The sequence below is a fragment of the Ptychodera flava genome, chromosome 8, assembly GCF_041260155.1.
Source record: "Ptychodera flava strain L36383 chromosome 8, AS_Pfla_20210202, whole genome shotgun sequence".
In the NCBI taxonomy this organism is placed as follows: Eukaryota; Metazoa; Hemichordata; class Enteropneusta; family Ptychoderidae; genus Ptychodera; species Ptychodera flava.
Window position 1 is genome coordinate 30,908,451 of NC_091935.1, and position 21,821 is coordinate 30,930,271.

At 39.3% G+C, this 21,821-nt stretch overlaps 1 protein-coding gene and 1 non-coding gene across 3 annotated transcripts; one reads left to right on the forward strand and one right to left on the reverse strand.

Moving 5' to 3' along the window:
- Nucleotides 1–1,137: 1,137 nt before the first annotated feature.
- LOC139139058 (PP2C-like domain-containing protein CG9801) lies at nt 1,138–20,107 on the forward strand. Of its 2 annotated transcripts, none has more exons than XM_070707764.1 (6): nt 1,138–2,294; nt 10,687–10,835; nt 12,810–12,902; nt 13,966–14,153; nt 14,823–15,012; nt 15,882–20,107. In XM_070707764.1, the coding sequence occupies exons 1-6, from the start codon at nt 2,101–2,103 to the stop codon at nt 16,592–16,594; spliced, it is 1,527 nt and encodes a 508-aa protein (XP_070563865.1). In that variant the 5' UTR covers nt 1,138–2,100; the 3' UTR covers nt 16,595–20,107. The 2 variants fall into 2 exon arrangements, with proteins under 2 accessions (XP_070563865.1, XP_070563866.1); XM_070707765.1 differs by lacking the exon at nt 1,138–2,294 and adding an exon at nt 9,614–9,687.
- Nucleotides 12,067–12,138, reverse strand: Trnaa-cgc (transfer RNA alanine (anticodon CGC)). The gene has a single exon. It is a non-coding gene; the product is annotated as a tRNA-Ala (tRNA).
- Nucleotides 20,108–21,821: the final 1,714 nt, after the last annotated feature.

Consider the following 21,821-nt stretch of genomic DNA (forward strand, 5'->3'; position numbering starts at 1 on the left):
TGAAGTACAGGCTTTCGATGGACTTTATACCTACGGTCGTCTAAAGGTATGCTAGTAGCATTTAGGACCTAACTAGCCGATCAGAGTCTGCGTTGATTCTCGATTCAACACTCAATAATCAATATGTTATAAATCCCAACTTTTCCTAACCCTGGTTGAAATTATTAAGTGTGAGGTCAGGAGTTTGTATTTGAAAAACTGAGACATAGATACAAAGATACATAGATACATACATAGATACATAGATACATACATAGATACATAGATAGATAGATAGATAGATAGATAGATAGATAGATACATACATACATACATACATACACACATACATACATACACACATACACACATACATACATACATACATACATACATACATACACACATACATACATACATACATACATACATACATACATACATACATACATACATACATACATACATACATACATACATACATACATACATACATAAAGAAAATCGAGTGGTCTTGTTTTCGTCAAACGTTTCTGGCTACGTGTGTAATTGAGCGTCACTCGCGTTGTTCATAACTCAATATACGGCGCTCTCGCACGTCGAGGGACAGTGACTATGAACAGTTTGTATATACGTATGAGTCTCGCTGCTTATGTCCTCTGCGTGAGACCTCGATGGTGTTTATTGCTGGCACTTTTGAAGGGCAATAAAAATACCTAATATGGAGCGGCGATCGCAAGTGACTTCATGTTGCGGAGTATGAGTCAGGGGCGGTCAAGCAATTACAGTGTTGTGATAAATTTGCAATGCTTCGCTTTCTACAACTCATGTACAATGCATTCTTTTCAGGTTTCGTAAAACTGCAACGCTCAACAAAACAGCTGACAAATATGACTCAACGTACGCTAAACTTCGAAGAGAGGATACTCTAAGGATAAATACATAAATTGGATGGGGAGTTTTAAAATCGTTATTAGTTGAAGGTGGATCGACACTTTCTAAAGTATTTTCGCTTCTGCAGAGACGAAGGATTAGATTCATTTCAAACTGTGAATGAGAGCCAAAGGCTTTGTTCCATTTGTGAGAAAAAAGTGCAGCTTTTTAAACAGATCGTATGCGTACGCATACGCAGAACCTTAATGGAACCCAATGCCGGTTATGCCCCTCTCTCACGTGTAGGAGACTGTTAGGCTTGTTCAACGGTCAGCCGTGGCCATTCTGTTCTTTCGGTTTCAACAAACTACAATATGCTAATCTTGTAGCATGCATGCGTTGCTGTCCAGACACAGAATCATGGCTCAATGTTTTCAACGTTCTGTGGATCAGGTCCCTCGGAAAATCCGAAAATTGTGTTATCATTTTGACTATTCTTCCTCGTTAAGAAAGCGTTTTGATGCCTTATGGTGATCTGTCATTTGATGCTATCAAGAAGCATCGAAATGTTCACTTATTCAAAATATAGACGCCAACTTTTGAAAAAAATACGCCGTCTATGTTTTGTTCACGTATAATTAGTTGTCCTCAGTTGACCTCATCTTGCGAACCCGAAACATTGAGTGCTGTCGGGTTTGGCGATATATCAATCCGCAATAAAAATCAAGTTCCTGCTACTCTAATCATTTATGCTTTCTGAGGACAACGAACACTTTACATAACCTTTAAAATATCATTCCTACGTTGTGCGATCGTAATAATGCTATTGCTAAATAATTGTGTCATGAATTTTAGATATTACATTTATGCGGAATGATACACCTTGCTGTTTGTGTTAGTGTCATTCATGGTACATTTGCATAATAGCGGTGGATCGTTCAGTGAAGTGTACGCACTGTTACGAGGTGAACCTGGAATTCACAAACACGTACAGTACAGCGTTTCGTAGTCAGACAACACCAGAAGACACCGGAAGACCTGGCAAATGTCTTATGGTAAGAACTACACACACATGTACAAAGATCGTCCATAGGAGAGAATTGAGACCGACTGACCGCGAAGTTAAACAACTATATCTGGCAGGGCGTTACTGACAGGCCGTATGGTATAGACACCAACACAGTCATATTGCTGGCAGTTATGTATGTGTCGATGAGAGGTATATACCACGCATAGCTCCGCTGAAACATGGAATCGGACGGTCCGGTGGCCACTTGTCGAGTCCACGGACTGTATGACCGAGCCAACAGTGTCCTCGATCATGTTGAGAAGGACGATGAACAACAACAGCAGCGGACTCGGAAGAGAGAGAGATGGAACGTCATGTTTATCAAACGGAGTCTCTCGGAAAATACTGCTTCCTGGTTTCCGAATTTTCTAAAGTACGTATTTTACTATGTTGTGCTAAGGTTTCCTACATGTCCATCAAGATGTGAAAATGTGTGTGTGTGTGACGGTGAGAGACAGAGACAGAGACAGACAGACCGACAGACAGACAGAGACAGCGATTACAATGAAAGGCCTTGTGTATACACATTTTCACTTTTCATATTTCGTTCCGTCCATGGAGCTACCAAAAGATAGGCAGCTCCATGGTTCCGTCCTAAGCTTATTGTCTGTTCATACTTCCCCGGTCAAGTCATGTTAGCGGTAATTATAGGGGTATAACATCACGGTCGGTCCAGTTTTCAGGATTTGGTAATATCTACTTTTCCACAAGCGTTTTTAAATATTTTAAAGGAACCGACATGTATAGTTTGAGAATGCGGAAGCACGTAACATTGAAACATCCCAGCAATGGTTCAACGTCACACTCAACTTCTATAGGCGTTACGTAAGAACCCACTTTCTTTCTGTTGCTCATGAAGGAAACCCTTTACTTTACCCGCCAATTTACTTGTTATCTGCCCAAATGACTCTCTGTTTTACAAGGCATTTTGCTAAATGGCTTGACGGGTTAATGTGGCGTTCTCTATAATCTCTGACACAGATATGTTACGCGAAGGATCATGCAATTTTGTATCTTATTCAGGAATAGCATTAGTGTTATCATTTGTAAAACAGATTCAAGTAAGGTATCGAAGATATCGGAGACTCCAGACTTACTCAGCTTGGCATGTGTAGCTTTCGCTCTGACATGACATGCCAAATAGGTTTTTTTCGCCAACCTTTAAACTCATATTTTGTTGTTTTTTTTTCCATTGAGATTTAGGCGGTCATGATTGCCTAAGTTTCGACAAGAAGGGAAGTTTGACGTTGGTCTCTATCAACGTACGCCCCTTTCATTGCCTTCCTTCGTGGCAACCCTGATATCCAATGTCTAGGTTCACTCCAAGCTTGTAATTTCCTCAGACTTTAGACCGAATCAAAGGTCCTTGATACTATCATTAGCATATATACAGCCGCTTGATTTGCGTTGGATAGTATGAATCACTGCCGACGTTTCGGTCAAAGTACCCGGCAAATGGTCACTGTAGACCCACTTGACTTGCCCGTATTCTCTATACTGAATGAAGACAAGATACATTTGATTATTTGGAAATGTATGTAAAGCAGCGCTGAGTTATATAACTACCACACACGGTAACGCATTGTCATGGACAAGCCGAGGTAGCAATATAAGCTTACTAGTAACTTGGGCCAAAGCGCACAATAACTGGACAGTTCTTGATCTGAGTGAACTAATTAATACAAAAGTAATAGAATTAACACCCAGAGACGGCTAAACAAGGCCAGGGAGTTACTATATATATCGACACAAGTAAGAGAAACTACAATTTAAGTACAGGGAACTTAGTAATCTGGTTTTTTTTAATGTTTATGTTGTCATTTGCTGATGAAATAGAAGAACACTTATTTGTCGTTTTTATTTTAGTTTCGATCACAACAGTGTATAGTGTTGCCATTGCAATGCTAAACTCATATTTCCGTGTGCAGGAGTGTATAGTGTTGGATGCATTCGGCACTGTACTCACAGGGAACCTAGAAATCTGGTTGTTGTTGTTGTTTGTATTGTTGTTTATGTTTATATTAGTCGTGTTGATGTTGACCAATAAAATTCAACGAACATACATGTAACTACTGTGTTGTTGATTCAAACGTTATCTATAAAAGAAACACTACAAGGACGCTATCATTATCCAATTGACCCCATGCAACTCTCTCTCTCAATGTACGCTCTTTGCCTGTACGTTGGGAGAGAGTTGCATTTGGTCAAATAATGATAGTGTCCTTGTAGTGTTTCTTATGACATCTACATTACGTTTGAAACAACAACAACAAAACAACAACACTGTAGTTATGTTCGTTGAATGTAATTAAGCAACAACAACAAGACTCATATAAACATAATAATACAAACAGCAACAACCAGATTTCTGGCTTTACAAGGTACCTTGACACGTTAACCTATAGCTTTAAAATTCCAATTAATGGGGTTTTCTTTTTTCAGCAATGACAACAACATGATATATAACATACAAGAAATTTCGTTTTTAATCTCAAAATAATGTGGAAATGCCCAGTGTTTGATTTGTCAACACTCGCAACCTGTACGTGATGTTATTGTTGTAAGGTGACTGTTCGTCCTGACGAAAATTCACTTGTCAACAGTATCTACATACTGTACCAGATGCACTTTCGGAGGAAAAGTAGAGGAAGGGTATGTGGACGTTTCATGAAACAAAAATCATTAAAAAACATAAAAACGTTTCGTAAAGATATTGTCCCATGAACGGTACACATTATCTCACTGAGCATTAAGTTTCTTGACAAGGATATGTTTGTTCAATACAACCAGGATATGCACGTATCCAGTGACATCCATACATCCGGGTTTCGATGTCGAAGCCATCCAAGAAATGCCAATTTTTCCTCACACGATGCCTCATTTTAAATGGACAACTTCCGTCTTGCCCTCCTTGTTTGGGTGATTTGTGATTTCGGGCAGAATAATGGGGTGTCCCAGGGTTAGTAAAATCTTTAATTTTATGACAACAGGAAAATAATTCCCTAGAACTTGTTTTATTTGGTTAGTTTTATGGAACCAGAATTTGCGGGACTGTTGTCAATTTGTACTCTGAACGATGCGTGATTGTAGACTTTCCTTCACTCAAGCTAGTTCGAGCACGCTGAAGATTATTCCTCCGAAACGAATTTCAGCAGGTTTTAGTTATTCACACTACACAATCAAACGCATTTAGGACGATTTTTGTTATATATTATATTCAAAAGTAGCACCGGTTCTGAGCCATAAAAATGAGAATTTAATAATCGGAAAAATTGCTGGGTCGCATTGCTTTCCATGGACTCTAGATGTATGCATTTGACTACATTCAGACCCGTCATATCGTACAATCAAATGCAGGTTGTTTCTTTCAGTGTATTTTAGGGCAAATACAAATACGTATTTCTCCACAGACGTTAGGCCAGGAGAGAAACGACTTGCCATCGATAAATGTCCATTCAAAAAGAAGTTATTGGACTGCTAACCGGAGTCCATTTCTTTGTGTGGCAAAGTACAGTGTTTCTCCACATTTTCGTTTGGAAATGAATGTGAACACAACAGTGCGAAAACTTGTAACTGAACATGCCAACTTCGGTCAAACTAAAGAAATCACGTAGCCGCCTTGTTTACTTCAAACGTGTCTGGCTACACCACGTAGCGTAAACACGGCTGTAAAAACGTTGATCCCTGTGACGCGTTGCATGACCCTAAAGGTCACCGTGTGATGCCCCTTTAGTCAAATCGTCACGGTGATTTTGTATTTGAACAATATTATGTTATTGTAGCACCGCACACGCCTCTGGGTGACTAACCGCGCACGTCACCCGCCATTCACCTAAAAAAGTTCGCACACCTTGTTGATGTGATCGTGGAGGTTTTTACATATATGGTGTGATCTAGGACTTCTTGAATTGTTTTGACGAGCGCATTTGGTTGTTTTCTCCCAATACGTCTGTTTTCGCTCTGAAATTTAAACAGCGGGGACAGTGAGGGGGTTACTAAGAGGTCAGTAAAGAAATATTGACCAAACGTATATGCTTACCTAGCTCTGCATGACAGGGCTGTGTGTTACCGGCGTTATACGGCCTTGGAGGCCTTGGAGGCCGTATAACGCCGGTAACACACAGCCCTGCCATGCAGAGCTAATGCTTACCCATTGTAGGCAGAGTGCAGCAGCGAACCGACTGAATTACAGTCAACTCGCACTTTTCCAACCCGCCCAGAACCAACTCGCCCGATTCCAACTCGCCCGATACCACCTCGCCCGATCCAACTCGCCCGATGCGAACTCGCCGATTGTTTTGAGATAGGGTGTTGTATATTCCATGTACGCTAACCCGATGGCCCGAGGCCAGCTATTTTCATGTCATGCCAGGCCAGTAACTCGTGAAAGACGGTCCTGCTGTTCCTAAAGAAGTGAGCCAGTACGCAGTAACTATCCTTATACGTAAAGAAGCCGAATGAAATTTATTCTTTCAAGAGATTTGCAAAACGTGAAATTCGCAAATAAAAAGTTTTCCGTGTTGGCACATATTTCAAGCCGCACCTGTGGTTCTCAATGTTAGAAATAATTGTTGTTAGAAATAAAACGTTTTATACGTACCAGGTACTCATAAAATTGCAAAATAGTATCGGGCGAGTTGGCATCGGGCGAGTTGGTATCGGGCGAGTTGGAATCGGGCGAGTTGGTTCTGGGCGGGTTGGAAAAAGTGCGAGTTGACTGGTACCCAATGCACAGACCCCTTCTTATAAACTCTCAACTGTGTTCCTGCGAGGAGATCATTATGGCAATGGCCAGATCCTGTTATCGAATTTGTTTGGGTGAACAAGACTTTATAATAAAATGAAACTTTAATTCCAATACTCTGAGCTTCCATAAGTCTGTATGCCTTACACAATGTGTCAGTCGACATATTTTATGATTCAGTTTTTCATCTCTGTGGATCTTTTTTCTGCCATGATAAATATTTTCTGTTGTTAGGACAACTTTGGTCCACAGGGTTATGCAAGCAGTGACGGGCGTTTATCAAACGAGCACGAGTTCACGTAACAGCCGCCGTCGATTTCTCATTCACCTTTCAATAAAGTGCAGTAAGGTGTTTGAACATGCTCAAGGACAGTCTGTTTTATCACCCTGCAAGGCAGACACAACACGGGGATTTGTTTACTTGTTTTTCTATTGAATGAATGCCAACACGATAGCGAAAGTTACGTCAGTCAGGGCTGGGGAGTTTCCATTTCTGATACAAAAGACGAGATTCCAACTGCTACCTATATCGTACAAGTATCTAACCATAACTTGGCCATACTACGTAACCGCCGTCTGCTTCCAGTAAGCATTCATTCCCCCCCCCCCCCCGTATACACGCTGTAACTTGAGACATAGTATTTCTCTACCGTGTATGGTTTTACGTGTATTCGAACTCGTAGCGGACGTATTGATTTTTAAAATGACGAGAAAATCCTTAAAGGTGGAAAATTTTACTCTGTCAACCCGTTTCGTGATGTACACCTGACCTATTACGGACACACATAAAGTAAGATATGTTTTGAATCCATATTAGGTACTGTTTTTTTCTTCATCATGCATCATGAATCCCGAAAAAGGAAGTCGACGACAAAAGGAAAATAAATACGCTGGAGCCCTTACAACTCTACGGGTGACGCATATTAACGTGATAAGGACGACCGAAGATCAGTCGACCCATCTTTGGTTGCGAATTAAAGGGGGTATTTTCTTAGGGAGGGGCTCTATATCATATTGATGGCGTGAGTAGACTCCCTATGTTACTAACAATCAAAACAAAATTTCCTTGTGTGCACTAATCTTCAGTCTTGCCGCGTGATCAGTAAAGACAGGTAATGAGCAGTCATCTTTGTCAATACAGAAAACACGTGACGGCGTGCATCGTTAAAGGGCGTTAGGCAGATGATAATTGCATGGTGAGGGTATGCATGTACAGTGAAGTAAAATGACCTGTTCACCAGTGTTTTCATTGTTCAGAGTGGTGCAGGTTTCAACACAAAAGACGATGGAAAAACGCGTCTCCCCTGTCAGCCAAAGACCCATGTCCCGTGTGAGGCAGGTGATCTCGTTGAACAATGAAGAATATCGGCAATTATACAGATATCTCTCCTTGTTGACTCGCACATCTCCGTTGTTATTCAGCAAAGAAGTCCCTTCGACGAAAGGTTATTGAGACTTGGGTGTACATGACAGCCGCCTGTACGATAAACCTATAGACTATACAGCAGGACTCGGACTGTGTGCACGCAAACACTACCCCTGATGAATACTATACAATCAGACATACTCTCCTTCCAAATTTACACAGCGAAAGATAGTGGAGGTAGAAAAATTCAATATTGCCATCATTACATTATCCGGCTGATTTTCAGGTAATTAAAGTTATAGGGTGGGACATGTAACATTTTTCACAGTAGACTTTCGTTTCGAATGCTCAGCTTAGTTTCAACAAGCTCTAAATTATCTAAATCTCACTGACACGCATGACCATCGATCGGGTTATATACGCGTTGCTAAGCACGCAAACACGTGATGTCCATTATTCTGTTTACGCATGCAACATGCAGTTAGGTATAGATCCCTTTTATGGGTTCAGCCAGTAGGCCAAGGACACTATGAAGAATGAGAGAGCGAAAGTAGTCCCTGGTAGGAGGTGTCGAGGACAAGGCCACCGTGCATGACATAAATGCATAATCCCCATCACGTGTTTGCTTTTTTATTCATATCACATTATCCGCCATTTGCTGTTATAGCATCTACATTAGTAGCATCTGGATGAGGCAAACAGAGCGTTCTGTAGCAGTTTTAGGTGAGGGAGATTGGAGATCCAGCTAGTCGCCAATTGTCATCATCCAATATCTATTAGACGTATAAACGTAAACGCAGACTATATTTTCAGTACACGACGTAAGAACTGTTCGCTGAACACCATCTCTTAGGTCATTCCGAGTTCAAAATAGGATGGTTTGCTTGGCTACAATCGTGTATAAACCACTTAAAGGTTACCTCCATTTCCGTGACGATCTAATCACTTTCTGACGCGATGATAAGAGCAATATAATCTTCAGTAGTCTCTAAGCATGATGGGTTTTCATATAATTCATTATTACGCGGTTTAGGTGCTGATTAAGACTTTATATCGTTGTCAAATATATTCACACTCCTTTTGCCCCAAGTTTTTAAAATGTGTATTCTTCCCGTTGTTGTAATAATATATGTACTTTAAGCTTTAATAAAAATATATGTATCGGCTATATTTGGTGAATGGGGGGGGGGGGCACGGTTTTCGTTGGAACCTGGCGAGCAACAAAGCAGGACACTCTCGCCATTCTCGTAGGGCTAGCAGGTTCGTTGTTTACATGTGAAGTGACGGTTGTGTCGTTTCTACGGCACGACTTCAGTTCGTCAATTCGGTTTCTATGATGCCCGCCATGTAGTGCGCTATGTCCAGATGTCTGGACACTGATTGGATTTACATGAAAAAAACCCACACGTACAGTACCCACTCCTCGCTATATTAGGTCAAACAGGAAATTCGAGCAAAATCATTGTACGGTTAGCGTGACCTTTGGCCTCCACCGCAGATGAAGCCATAAACAGATAAAAATATCTCTGTTTTGGTATTGCGCATGCTCGTGACGGAGTACGAAACTTCCCCCAAACTTCCCCCCTTTCTTTACAAACCTCACATTTTGCCAACGAATCTTACAATGTGAAAGTTGCTTCTGAAATGGCACATGACGTAAGTAGTTTGATATTTTGACTCATGGAGTAACCTACTGTATAAAAAGCAGAAAAAGGGTACATTTATTGTGCATGGGTGGTATTGACGCGTGTGGGATGGAATAAGACAGGTTTCGCCGAGTTATGTAATCTACTATGGCACCAACCGAAGTTGTACCATAGCGACGAGATATTGCAGTAAAACCGACATCTTTCGTCGGAGCATTAGTTCATACGTGCATTTTGTCTGTTTTGTCATCGCCCATTGCGAGAAACATCACGAGACCGATGGCGATGTTCACGTGACACTCAAGACGGTGCAAGGAGGTGACAAGCAAAATACTTGTAATATCGATGAAATCAAAATCACATGAACTACTTTGACATCTTAAACAATAACCCATTCGTATTAACGGCAAGGCGACATACAGTTACATTGTACACGACACAGTTCGTAGAATTATGAATTATTGCCATTAACTGTTATCAACACAGAAGCAACATAAATATGATGAATATATAATGTATTTTAACTCTGTAGACATCTTATGTGATACCCATAAATACATTTCTTGGATAACAGTAATATATGTGTATTCCCTGCACAATGACTTCATCGTCAGCAGGGTATACACCATTTGTAGGGTTCCTGGTTCAGTTGTTGTAGGGTCTGTACCCTTTCAGAGGTTTTGGCTCTTCTAACGACTCATATAACTAAATATGCATGCGGGGAAGTTTCAAACATTTACTTGGGAAACGGTTGTATCACTGCTCCTATTCTACTGCTGTTCTCAATATATACTCATAGCGGTCGTCAGCTTATAACCCACACAGAAGTTGGCGCCTAAAACATCCCTCGAATATAGTGCGCACACAACGAAGGTTTGACTTTTTGTCGTCGCATCGGGTTTTTTTCAACGAGCATTTTTCCAAAAATGTTCTTGAAGTCGCCAAGTATGAGTCGCCTAAGCCCTGCCATGGATAAACTGACCAACACTTTCTCTTATATCGTCACCAGGAAGTGGCAGCAGAAAGGTCCTCCCGTGCACTGGAGCCAAAGACTTCACGAACTTCCCGTTAAACACGTCAACAAACTTTCAAAAGAGGTATTTGCGTCATACTCGGGCCCAGCCGGAGGATTGACAAACGTGGAACCCAAGCAGACAGGTATTTTTTTTTTCGTTTTCAATGTTTTGATTTGTTATTTTTATTTTGTAATCGTGTTGTTGTATTTTTTTTTCGATTTTACGTGGTTTTGATAAGCTTATTTCTCTCAAGTTGCTATAGGACGAGCACCTTTGCGTTCAGTATCATAGCAAGTGAAAGCCCGCATGTAGGCGTGTTTCTTGAGTACAACTAATGTCGGAAAACGAGCAATCACAACAACAACAACAACAATAATACAGAACCCCTCACCGTGACTCGGACAACTTTCTGATAGAGAAATGAAAGAAATGTGGGAAATTGTATCGACTTTATCTGTACGTTTGGATCATCTGTTCATATTCCAAAAGAATAGGCAGGTTTCTTCTTCATGAAAATCATTGTTCTTGTTTGTATCGTTACGATATCCATGAAAACCATGTATAGAGACGGCCCGGTTATTAAGGTAGAACGCTCCTCGGGGACAGATACTTAGACTCTCACACTTTTACAATTCTTTTTTAGATCGACCACTTGTGGGGTTCATTTTAAAGCTCTTGGTGTAAGAAAACATTTCCCCGTCTCAGTTTTTCGAAAATCGAAAATTGTGTTTTTCTCCATAGAGATGGTGGTCGTTCTGAATTTTTAAATATTCCTTGAGGAAAGTTTGAGTCTTTCACTTTCGAGACTTGCAGCGATTTCGAAGCTGTTATCCAATTGGTTGGCAGAATCTTACCGTTACAATTAAATAATACAAATAAACTCCCTAAGTTGCTGTGAATAGTGACAATCGACCAATCAGATATAACCTTGCAAACACGCTGCGAGTCAGCCGCTTTCGAGGCGCATACTATACTACCTCAAGCTGAACATTGCAACATAAACACAATAAGCTTATTTAGTTATTTATCTATGTAGCCCAATCATTCAACTTGGGCCTAGTAGCGGTCGATAATAAATGATGTGAAACGGGCATTGGCTTAGCTTCCATGGTTCTGCCTTTGCTTCTTACGTCAATCTCCTTTGTGACACCGTCACTGACGGTGCGTGATATGGGCCAACATGAATGTCGCTGACCAGCACGAATACCCGTCAGCTTCGGCCCTATTGAAATCTCGTTGTCCTCACAATTTGTCAACATTGCGAAATTCAAATACATTGTAGAGAACAAAACTCACCAGTAATATTCCAAATCAACTTTATTCGTAACAGTGAATGGTTAATTAATCGATTCTTGGCGATAAAAAGAACCATATGGAGATGTCGGGGTTCGAACCCGAGGCCTCTCGCATGCGAAGCGAGCGCTCTACCACTGAGCTACATCCCCAACGCGGAGACATGGGGTGATTTCATTGGCTAAGAATATGGCGTGCTAGTCTATTCCAATAGAAAGGGAGGGGTGGTGCTGATTGTCATGTGATAAATATGAGGGACAAGTTGTAGTTTTACAGCTGTTGATGCAGACTAGACTATGCCTATTATAATATCATAGCTATGATATTATAATAGGCTCGGCCTTCGGCAATTTCACTCGGCAAGGGTATTTGTTCGGGCAGCGACGCTTCTTTCAAAACAACGCTTTATAATAGCCCATGTTACTCAGACCCTCGGTCCCTGTTGTTGTGGAGGGTCTGTCGCCGACCTAACCGAAGTTGGGCCTTCGGCCCCGCCTCTCTTGGCCTCCCTGTCCGTGACCAGGCCTGGTCCGTAACAGCTTGTCCGAGCCCTGGGTCCCATCATGCTGCTAACACCTGTTGCCTAGTTGAATGGTTGTGCCCACGAGCTTGTCTTGGTGTTGATGTATTTTTAAATGATTTGAAGATATATTAAAATATTAAACATCTTGATATTTCAAAAATATATCTGAAAAGTGAAAGTTACCCTTGAAGATTTCCACTTTTCAGTCCTGTCCTGGTCACAAACAATACCCTACATTCAGACAAGGTAAATACTTACACAGTCATGTTTTTCTGTTTCTTTGCCTTACGCTTACTGAAGATGGAACCATCTCATGGACAAATAAACATGATAGGGCGTATGGCATAGCAACGTCATTGTACGAGTTTAATCCACTCTCTAAAGCCACCACTGGTAAGTTACTGTTCTCCGATGGGAATGCCAAATAGGATGTCTGTTTTGTAGGTGTGCACGTGAAATGTGAAACATTATTTCCTCTTCAAATCTGTCATGCAATTCTGTCCTAGAACACTAGTTCAACATATTTTTTTTGGCATAAGGATATACACAACTGTTAATAGGTTAATAGTTTAGGGTGTGAATGAAGAGAATTTATATAAACAAATCAAACGAGGCAACTCTGAGAATGAAACCAGCTCCTGATTATAGCATCTTCACCTGGTGACTCTATTGTTTTACTTTACTATTCACGTGAACATATTGTGTTGATCTTTTCACTTCATTCTGTTGGCCTTGATCTGAGCATCGAATTAAAGTTTGTGATTCTTATCCTTGATGTACATGTCGCAGCAGAGAAAGTTACTGTAGTTTAAAAGCTGTATATGTTGTAATATTTCAAAGAGATTTTAATAACAGAGGCAAAGTTGCTCATTCAAGACCTTTTTTTGATATCGAGAAAGACATTAGAATGATGCATAACTTCAAAAGTTTTAAAAAATTAGCCCTTCTGGATTTAAACAGAAATTTTGTTTGTGACCTCAAGACAAAATGAATTTCCAACTTGCCTTTCTATGACAAATATATGCCACAATATAATGGGAAACTGCCATAGGTATCTATATGAAAGACACCGGCAATCAATATCTCATTACAAAAGCTTGCATGAGGTCTAAACTTTACCCAACAGTGTATATATTCAGTCATGCATGGTAATCGAGACTTTTGTAGCGTGACTGATTTTACCATAGAGACTGTAAAATGTTTCACAGAAAAAGCAATCTTATCTGGCTGCAAACAGAGATTTTTACATTGACCAGTATTTTCACTAGTATGTTTCAAGTAGTATAATAACACACACAACTTTTCTTATCAAACAGTTTACAAAAAGCTGATAAAAAAAACGACTTTGTCCTTTAAACATTTTGGAGAAGTTATACCAGCAAAAAATATGCAGTACAGAAATAGTTTCGCACACCTTTGTTGAAGGTAATAGCTACACACTGTGGTTTGACCTTAGGTGACCCTATAGCTGACGTGCTGGCCATATGTGCCAGGGTGAACAGCGCAATATTGGTCATGGCAGATGGGGTCAACTGGGGTGATAAGCCACGTCTGGCTGCCAGGTGCGCTGTGAAGGCGTGCATGTCGCATCTCAACAAGAAGCTCTACACAGGAAAAGTCAACACTACCAGGGACATTTTTGAGGTTGGTCATTCGTAGTCTGAACAATACACTATTACATTTAGCTATGGTCACCATGGAAAAAAAATGAACTTTGATATTTTTTGTTGATAGTACAGACTCTTCCCAGATATTTATTTATTGGTAAAGTGTATCTGCAGTAGTTGTAGCCCCTTGGCCCTGCGTTGACCTTTAAAAGCTAAATATGCAAATTAAAAATTATCCTCCAGGACAATAATGGCTACATTGCATCCTGCATGCAGTGATATTATGATAACCTCTAACATCCTGGAGAGGCTAGATTTTAAATGCTCATGATGTTTCTTTATCATTGGGAAAAAGAATTATTCTTTTAATCTTGATATGTCGCTGAATTTTTGTATATGCATACCATTAAACATGTTCACCCTAATGCCCAGAATGACAGATCCATACTCACCATTTTTAGCAATGGGTTTAGGCCAAACCATGTTTGTAAAAGGTTTAAAAGAAGGTGTCAACTTCAAATAAGAACAATTTTGTCTACAGAAATTCTCAAGCGGATGCAGAAGCACATTTGTTTTGACAGTGGTGACTTTTTTCATTCGTGAATATATTTGCATTTCATTATCATTCAGTCCTCATCATGAATAAATTAACATATGATTATGAGTCAATCATATATTTTTTCCACACTTTTTTACTTTTCCACAGGACATGAAAGTTGCCTTTGATGAAGCCCATCGACTGATCATGGAGAACGAGGGAACCATGACGACGCTGACAGCCACCGTAGTTGTCCAAATCAAAGGGTCCGAGCAGTTTGCAGTGTGTACGTTGAACGTGGGCGACAGCCTTGGCTTTGTCTACAACAAAGAAAGTGGAGTTCGAGAGGCCACAGCAGGTAAGTGATGATATCAGTATTGGAATCTTTCCTTGACCTAAATGTTGGAAATGTGCCAAAGCAAGTTGATTACAGCTGATGGCCAAATTCATTTTCTGATACATACCATGGCCTGTTTATGTCACAAAATTTGGAGAGAACAATCACTATATACATATCAGAGATAAATAAATACAAATTCACATATTTCAGCTGATGAATATTCAAGACTAAGCTACCTGCATGAATACTAATATTGGTATTTTTTGCTATTTGGACTCATAATCACAGGTAACATAGCTGCCCTCTGCCTAGTTAATGCATATAGAGGGCAGTATTTACTGCGTGGTAGTTACAGTGTGAAAACCTATGTTTAAATTAATTGACCTGTATGTCACACTGAAGGAAAACAGAGAAGTGACTTTTCATATTTACAACATTCTTCTGTAAAACAAGTGTACTTTGAGTATGGATCATGTACATGTCAGGTACTCAATATTTCTAAAACAATGTATTTTTATGATATTTTTTTGACAAATGAATTATTGTCTGTTTCTGCAGTAGAAATGGAAACTGTATTCATAGAGAGAAAAGTATGTTGAAAAATAGATCAACCTGTTCACCCCCAATTCCCTGTAAGCAGGTCCACAGTCACCATTGATAACAATGGATTTGGGTCAAACCATTGTGGTGAAAGGGTTAAGAGTTACAGCTAACAAAACTTAAATGCAATCAATGAATGGATTCAGGGACTTTACAAAAAACTTTTAAGGTTTAGTTTATCCAATGTCATGCATTTTATTGAGGTCGGAATTACAAAGTTGGAATGACAAAGTAGAATTATTGAAATTACTCATATTTTCTATGATGTTTGGATGCTTCTCACCTAGGTTGTAGGGATCCCAACCAAACTCGTGACATGAAACTCTGTGGGGGCGCTCTTGGACCAGTAGATGGAATGAACCCGGATTTGACAAATTTGACGTATTCCTTAACTGTAGCAGAACCTGGAGACCTTGTGTTTTTGACCAGTGATGGGATATCGGACAATTTCGACCCTGTCGTAGCCCACCGTGCGGTCGCGGAGAGACCCATCACAGCCATATGCACGTGTCCGCCGACGACTGTGGAACAGCTGGAAAAACAGGACATGGATGAGCTGTTGCCATGCTTTGATCCGCCGAGGAGACAACACGATAGCTTGCGACACATGGAAATGGCCATCGTTAGCATGGAGGCACCGAATGAAAACCTCAACGCGTCCACAGCATGCGCAAAACTCTTGCAATATGTCGTCAATAAGACAGAGGCCAAGCGAAAACGGCTTGAAGAATTAAACGAACAGTTTTCAGGTCAGCAAGACCAGAGCCCTGCCACCCGCCGAAGTATCACCAAACAGATTTCATCCATCATGCAAGGACTACCCGGCAAACTTGACCACGCCGCCATTGTCGCTTACCAAGTTGGACATTTTGAAATCAAGAAGCGACCGCGTTCCATCGGACACGTCGGAAACCTTCAAGAGGTTGACGACTGGTCTTGTAATCATCCGTCTAATTTCTACACTGATTCTTTCTCATATTCCCCCCAACACTTCACATAAAAGGCAAACCATGATTACATGACATGAATGTCATAGGGCTCATCTGTATATGCACACCTATACCAGATCATGCGTTCTACAATATTTCAGGTAACACACCCAGTATTCATACCACAGGATGACTAAATTTATTGACCTTATGTATTCCTAAAGTACTTGGAAAATGATAAAAAACATGAGAAATATCAATTTGTAAATTGGTTAATTCTTGCCAACACTGTTATGCTGCAATGGTTATTATCTGTTTCGATAATGGCCTTCCATCATTTACAATCCATGAATTCAATTTCAGTGATGAAAACTGAATCTGGCACTTGTTAATTAAACTTGTTACCAAAAGAATCCATTAAAACGAACTGCTAAAAGAAAAGTTTTTCAATTATATTTGTGAACTGCCAGGAGCAACTAGTACGGTGGTAACTGGGTTCAGAAATATTTTGACAGCCGACGCACTTCATGTCTCAGAATTACGTACTTGAGATCATAATTTTTCCAAAAACAAATATGGCGTACAAACAAGAACAATGTTTAAAAGGCCATCACAGGTAAATACTGCCACCTGAGTTCAAACTTGTAAAAGTGAAGATGTTATTCTGTTGAACACTTACTATTGGAGCAGCTGAGACATCAGACCAGTATTATGCAAATTACTAGTACAAGTAATAGTACTACAAACAGAAAAGACCACTTTGAATCGTAGAAAGTTTCACTTTCCAAGCAATGGTTGACTGATTTTGTGTATCGTCTCCTCCACATACCCAACACTTGGATATTTTTGGTTGAGTCGATAAATTACAGGTTGGTCTGTTTGTAAACCATACTCTCACTCAAAGCAAAAAGAAAGATTTATACAGATTTATTTTTTTGAATGTGCAGACATGAGATGTATTGCACCATGTTATAATTTTACCAGTATGCCTTTTCTCATCAAATTTATTTAAATATATTCATATGTACTTGAAAAAGATTCCTGTCAATGACAGTTGTTTCATACAGAGAGAAAAGGAGAATTTGATTTTGGAAGTATGAATTTATATTTGAGGTTAATAACCTTCAAGGACTTTTAAAAATTGCAGTTATACTGCTATAATTTCTTAACATATGTGCTGTTTGTTTGTTTGTTTGTTTGTTTTTTACTCACCAGCTCAATGTAGACCTCATCAGGGATTGTGAGAAGTATATATTGATTACTGAACACAGTGCATTCACTGCATTGATGAAATTTGGAGAACTTGCCACAGGAACACCCAGCACCCTCTCAGCCTGCGCAGTCGTATAAGAAAAGATTTCTTGCCAGGCAGTACTTTTGTCAAAATGCATGGGGATTATTCCATTATCAGATGCGTTTTTACCTCAAATGACATGCACACAACTACCACAGGGACACAATCAGAGTTGTCGAGCTGTATTTTGGTCAGTTTTGTACAATCGGTGAAAAAGTCACCCATATTTGTCAGAACTATGAAACACACTGACGGACTTCACAACACAACATAACTTCAACTCCCACTGAAAGATATAAAGAAAAGGGATGACAGAATTTTTGAAGTCTATTATAAATACATACTCTGTTAAACTACAAACGTTTGCATACCTCACAATGAGGTTTTATTGGTGACCTCGATTACTGTCGTGACATTGCACAGACAGTATTTTCAGGAATGCTATGAAAATGAAGAAAAATGTGCTATGTCCATTTTCTGATAAATGATAATTTTCATAAAAGTTTCTGTGTCATTAGACTCCACAAACAATTTTAACATTGCAAAGATGCCAATGATGTTCAGTACTTATATATGTAGACTTCATCCCAAGATATTGTCTTAGAAAACATGTAACATGAGGGAGTTTATTTTGTTTTGTTTTTCTTTATGAAAAACCCCAGAAGCTCAATTTATACGATAAATTTTGTAAAACATGTTTATTCAGGAAATCGGAGGTTGCTTTTGAATAAACCAGCAACTACATTATTATTAGATTTTGACACTTAACAATTTTATTTTCTTGAACCATTTTTCAGTGCTGTTGCTACTGTTTTGTACTGAGTATACGAAAAAGCAGTTTGTTAGATCAATCAGATTCACCTTAGAGTGTAAATACATGTATGTGTCCACAAAAATGTCAGATGCCCAACATATTCTTTGTCACATGCTTTATAGTGGTTTCCAATCCATGCAGCTACTAGTATACTGCATATTTTACTCCTGAGTATTTCAATATTTTGCAAAGAAAGCAAACAGCTGAACCCGTCGTTGTAGAAATTACACATCAGACAAATATTGACCAATTTCAAATTCGATTCTGTAGGCTTTCGTGAAATCAGGGAGTTTAACAAAATGTTACCTCATGTATTTGAATTCCAGGTTTGCGTACCTTCTTGAACACAGATTTTAAAACGGGAAGTGAGAATACTTTTCCCCCCCCCCCCCCAAAAAAAAAAAACATGCTTCTATGAAGAATATGACCGTGACCCAGTAGTTCCTAGACTTCGATATTTGACTTAGGCAGGCCTAAAACCAAAAGATCCACCATATATTCACCAAAAATTGTACTACGCGTTCCAAAATGACAGATTCCTCCAAAACTTCGCCCACATAACATTTGTTACCAAAGGCCAGCACAAATACTACACAATTATTATTCAAAACAAATCGTCGTGCCAGCAATCCTCTCTTTGTCCACTGATTATTAAAATTACATGGATTGGAAATATTTGTCCTCTAAACACTGATCTAAAGTCTGACCAAAAAGAATTACGGACTCTATATCAGTTGAAAAACTTGATATTTTAGTATTATACTTGTTCATAACAGCAGTATGTTTCTTTACATTTAGACCTACGTTGCGATTTTCCAATGTTTTTTAAAGTTTTACATTAATATCTTTTCCAAGCATTTTGATATTTTTTCTCATTTCTCGATTTGTCTCAATTGTCATTTTCCACTAATATAACTATATACATCGTATACCATGATACAACGTTATTATGCTCTCAGAGAGAGGAGTTTCCGCTCCTTTTTAACTTCTTAAATGAAAATTCCATACAATTTTTTTGTCCACTGAAATATGTAATTTATACAGTTTTCCTAGGGGGGGGTTGAATCCTAGAGCTACTTTGAGACTTTGAGCTCTGGTTAACCACATTCCTGACAACGCGTTCATACAGAATAACGAGAGAGAGAGAGAGAGAGAGAGAGAGAGAGAGAGAGATATTTTTCATAATTATGCACATGGCTACACGTGCACGCATTCACATAATCCCAGTTTCAGTCCTTGGCCTTTGCTTCTGGTGAACAGAAAACAACAACAAAATTCAGTATCAAGAGCGAAGAATGAAGAAAAAATTAAGAGATTATATTATAATGATTATTGTACAGACAAGTTTTTACAGACAAGTTTATGAACAATACCATTTATATCTTAATACTGTATGTATGTACTACATGATGTAAGTACGATGTATCTATCCTTGCATGTAACTGTTTACAAGTCAATAAAAGCAGCTGAAACGATCATTATCTGGTTTCATTTTATCTTTAACTAATTGAGGAATAATTACATCAAACTTTATATCTTTTGGAATCCGAGCATCAGTCTTTGTCCGTCATTTGTATACTCTGTCCACAGTAGCTGTAGCGTTTACGCCGTTTACAGTTTGCCTGACGACAAACACGACCTGCAGCAAAGCGCGCCCTCTATGACAGGAAAGTCACTCTTGAGGAGAAAATTACTTTCGGTTAATCCAGGGATTACAGCATGAGTTCAAAAGGACGAGCATGGCGATACCAAGCCTTCCGTCAAAGTAACCAAGCAATAATATTTGCAATCGGGATGATCTCTGAAGTTCCCCTCTTCGGCCACTGATCAGCTCATTAACTGTAACTTTTGACAATAATTTGAGCATTTTAATACTACAATTTCTTTGCCTATTTCAGCATTTTGAAGAGTCCAGGGTTTGGCCACATGCACTCGGCTCATTGCTACATCAATGGTATGTCTCTATGCAATGGTTCGAATACATACTAGTAATATACTCATGATCATAAACTTGCAAATTGAAATTACAAAGCCCGCTATGCTGAGAGGGCATTGCACTTAACCAACACAATATTTTTCAAAGCAATGTTTTTATCAAAGGTGACATGAAAACTCCCTCATACTTTACATTTTAAAAAGGCGGAGAATCTAGTTTAGTATTATAGCAATAGTTTACTCAAAGTGATAAAGGGGTACGTTTTTCGGGTAGAAAACCTCAATATTTGTATTAATGATAAAAGTTATTCAAGTAAAAAACTTGATAATGCTGTGTGAAATTCAATATCTCATATGAATCTAGAGTATACATAGGAAAAAATCCCGACAAAGGATCTTAAATTCTCTAAATGTTATGTTCATTTTGTGTCAAATATTAATGGACTATTTAGCAAAGATTTGTCCCCCAACAAATGGCCTCTAAAAGTAAATATTTGTGGAAACATTTGATCGGCTTGATGTCTGGAACTGGAAACGTTAGGCACGAGACTTGCCAGGTCGGTGAGGGCGCCCTCAGATTAAAAAAAAACTTGTAGTACAGCCTGTCAACAGAGTGAAAAGGTCGCAAACAACAGTTAGGCCAGTAACTGTAGATGATTTTTCCCCTATTTTTTTCGCATGTCAACTGTAAGTCCTTGTTCTACTTCTCAAAGCATGTTGAAACACAACGTCTTTACATGTAAAAGCACAGCTACTGTTAACTTTTGAGTTCTAGTCCAGACCAGGAATCACTTGTCAACAATAACAAATGCAGTCTACAGTAAGGGCAGTGTATGAGCACGCGGTAAAAATGCGCAATGCGCTTAAAATAAAATGTGGAATCCCAAGTTCACGACAAGAGGGTGCTGTAAAAGTGTTTTTCTTGTTCTTCGATAACCGAAGAACTACTCTCCTTTGCACACGAATATAGGAATCTTGTTACGTTACTTTCCGCCAACTCCCTAGCGTAAGAACAGGATACATGTGTTTGGTCCGATTCCCGAAAGGTAGACAGGCTCTTAAATATGAAGTCACCTCACGGAAATTAGCTGTCTGCAATATGTGATTGGCCGTGGAAAGCATGACGTATTTTGCCGTTTAGTTTGTGTACATAGTTTCAAAATGTTTACAGTGCGATAAATGAATAGCCTTGTACATGGTCTTAAAGCTAATGCAATTACATAAATCAAGTGCGTATATAGGCGTAGTTAATAGA

Excerpts from the sequence above, each read along its gene's own strand:
- LOC139139058 (XM_070707764.1), top strand. The coding sequence starts at position 2,101 with ATGGAATCGGACGGTCCGGTGGCCACTTGTCGAGTCCACGGACTGTAT. Across the intron at positions 2,295-10,686 it reads TGGTTTCCGAATTTTCTAAA|GAAGTGGCAGCAGAAAGGTC; the intron begins GTACGTATTTTA and ends TATCGTCACCAG. Across the intron at positions 10,836-12,809 it reads CGTGGAACCCAAGCAGACAG|ATGGAACCATCTCATGGACA; the intron begins GTATTTTTTTTT and ends CGCTTACTGAAG.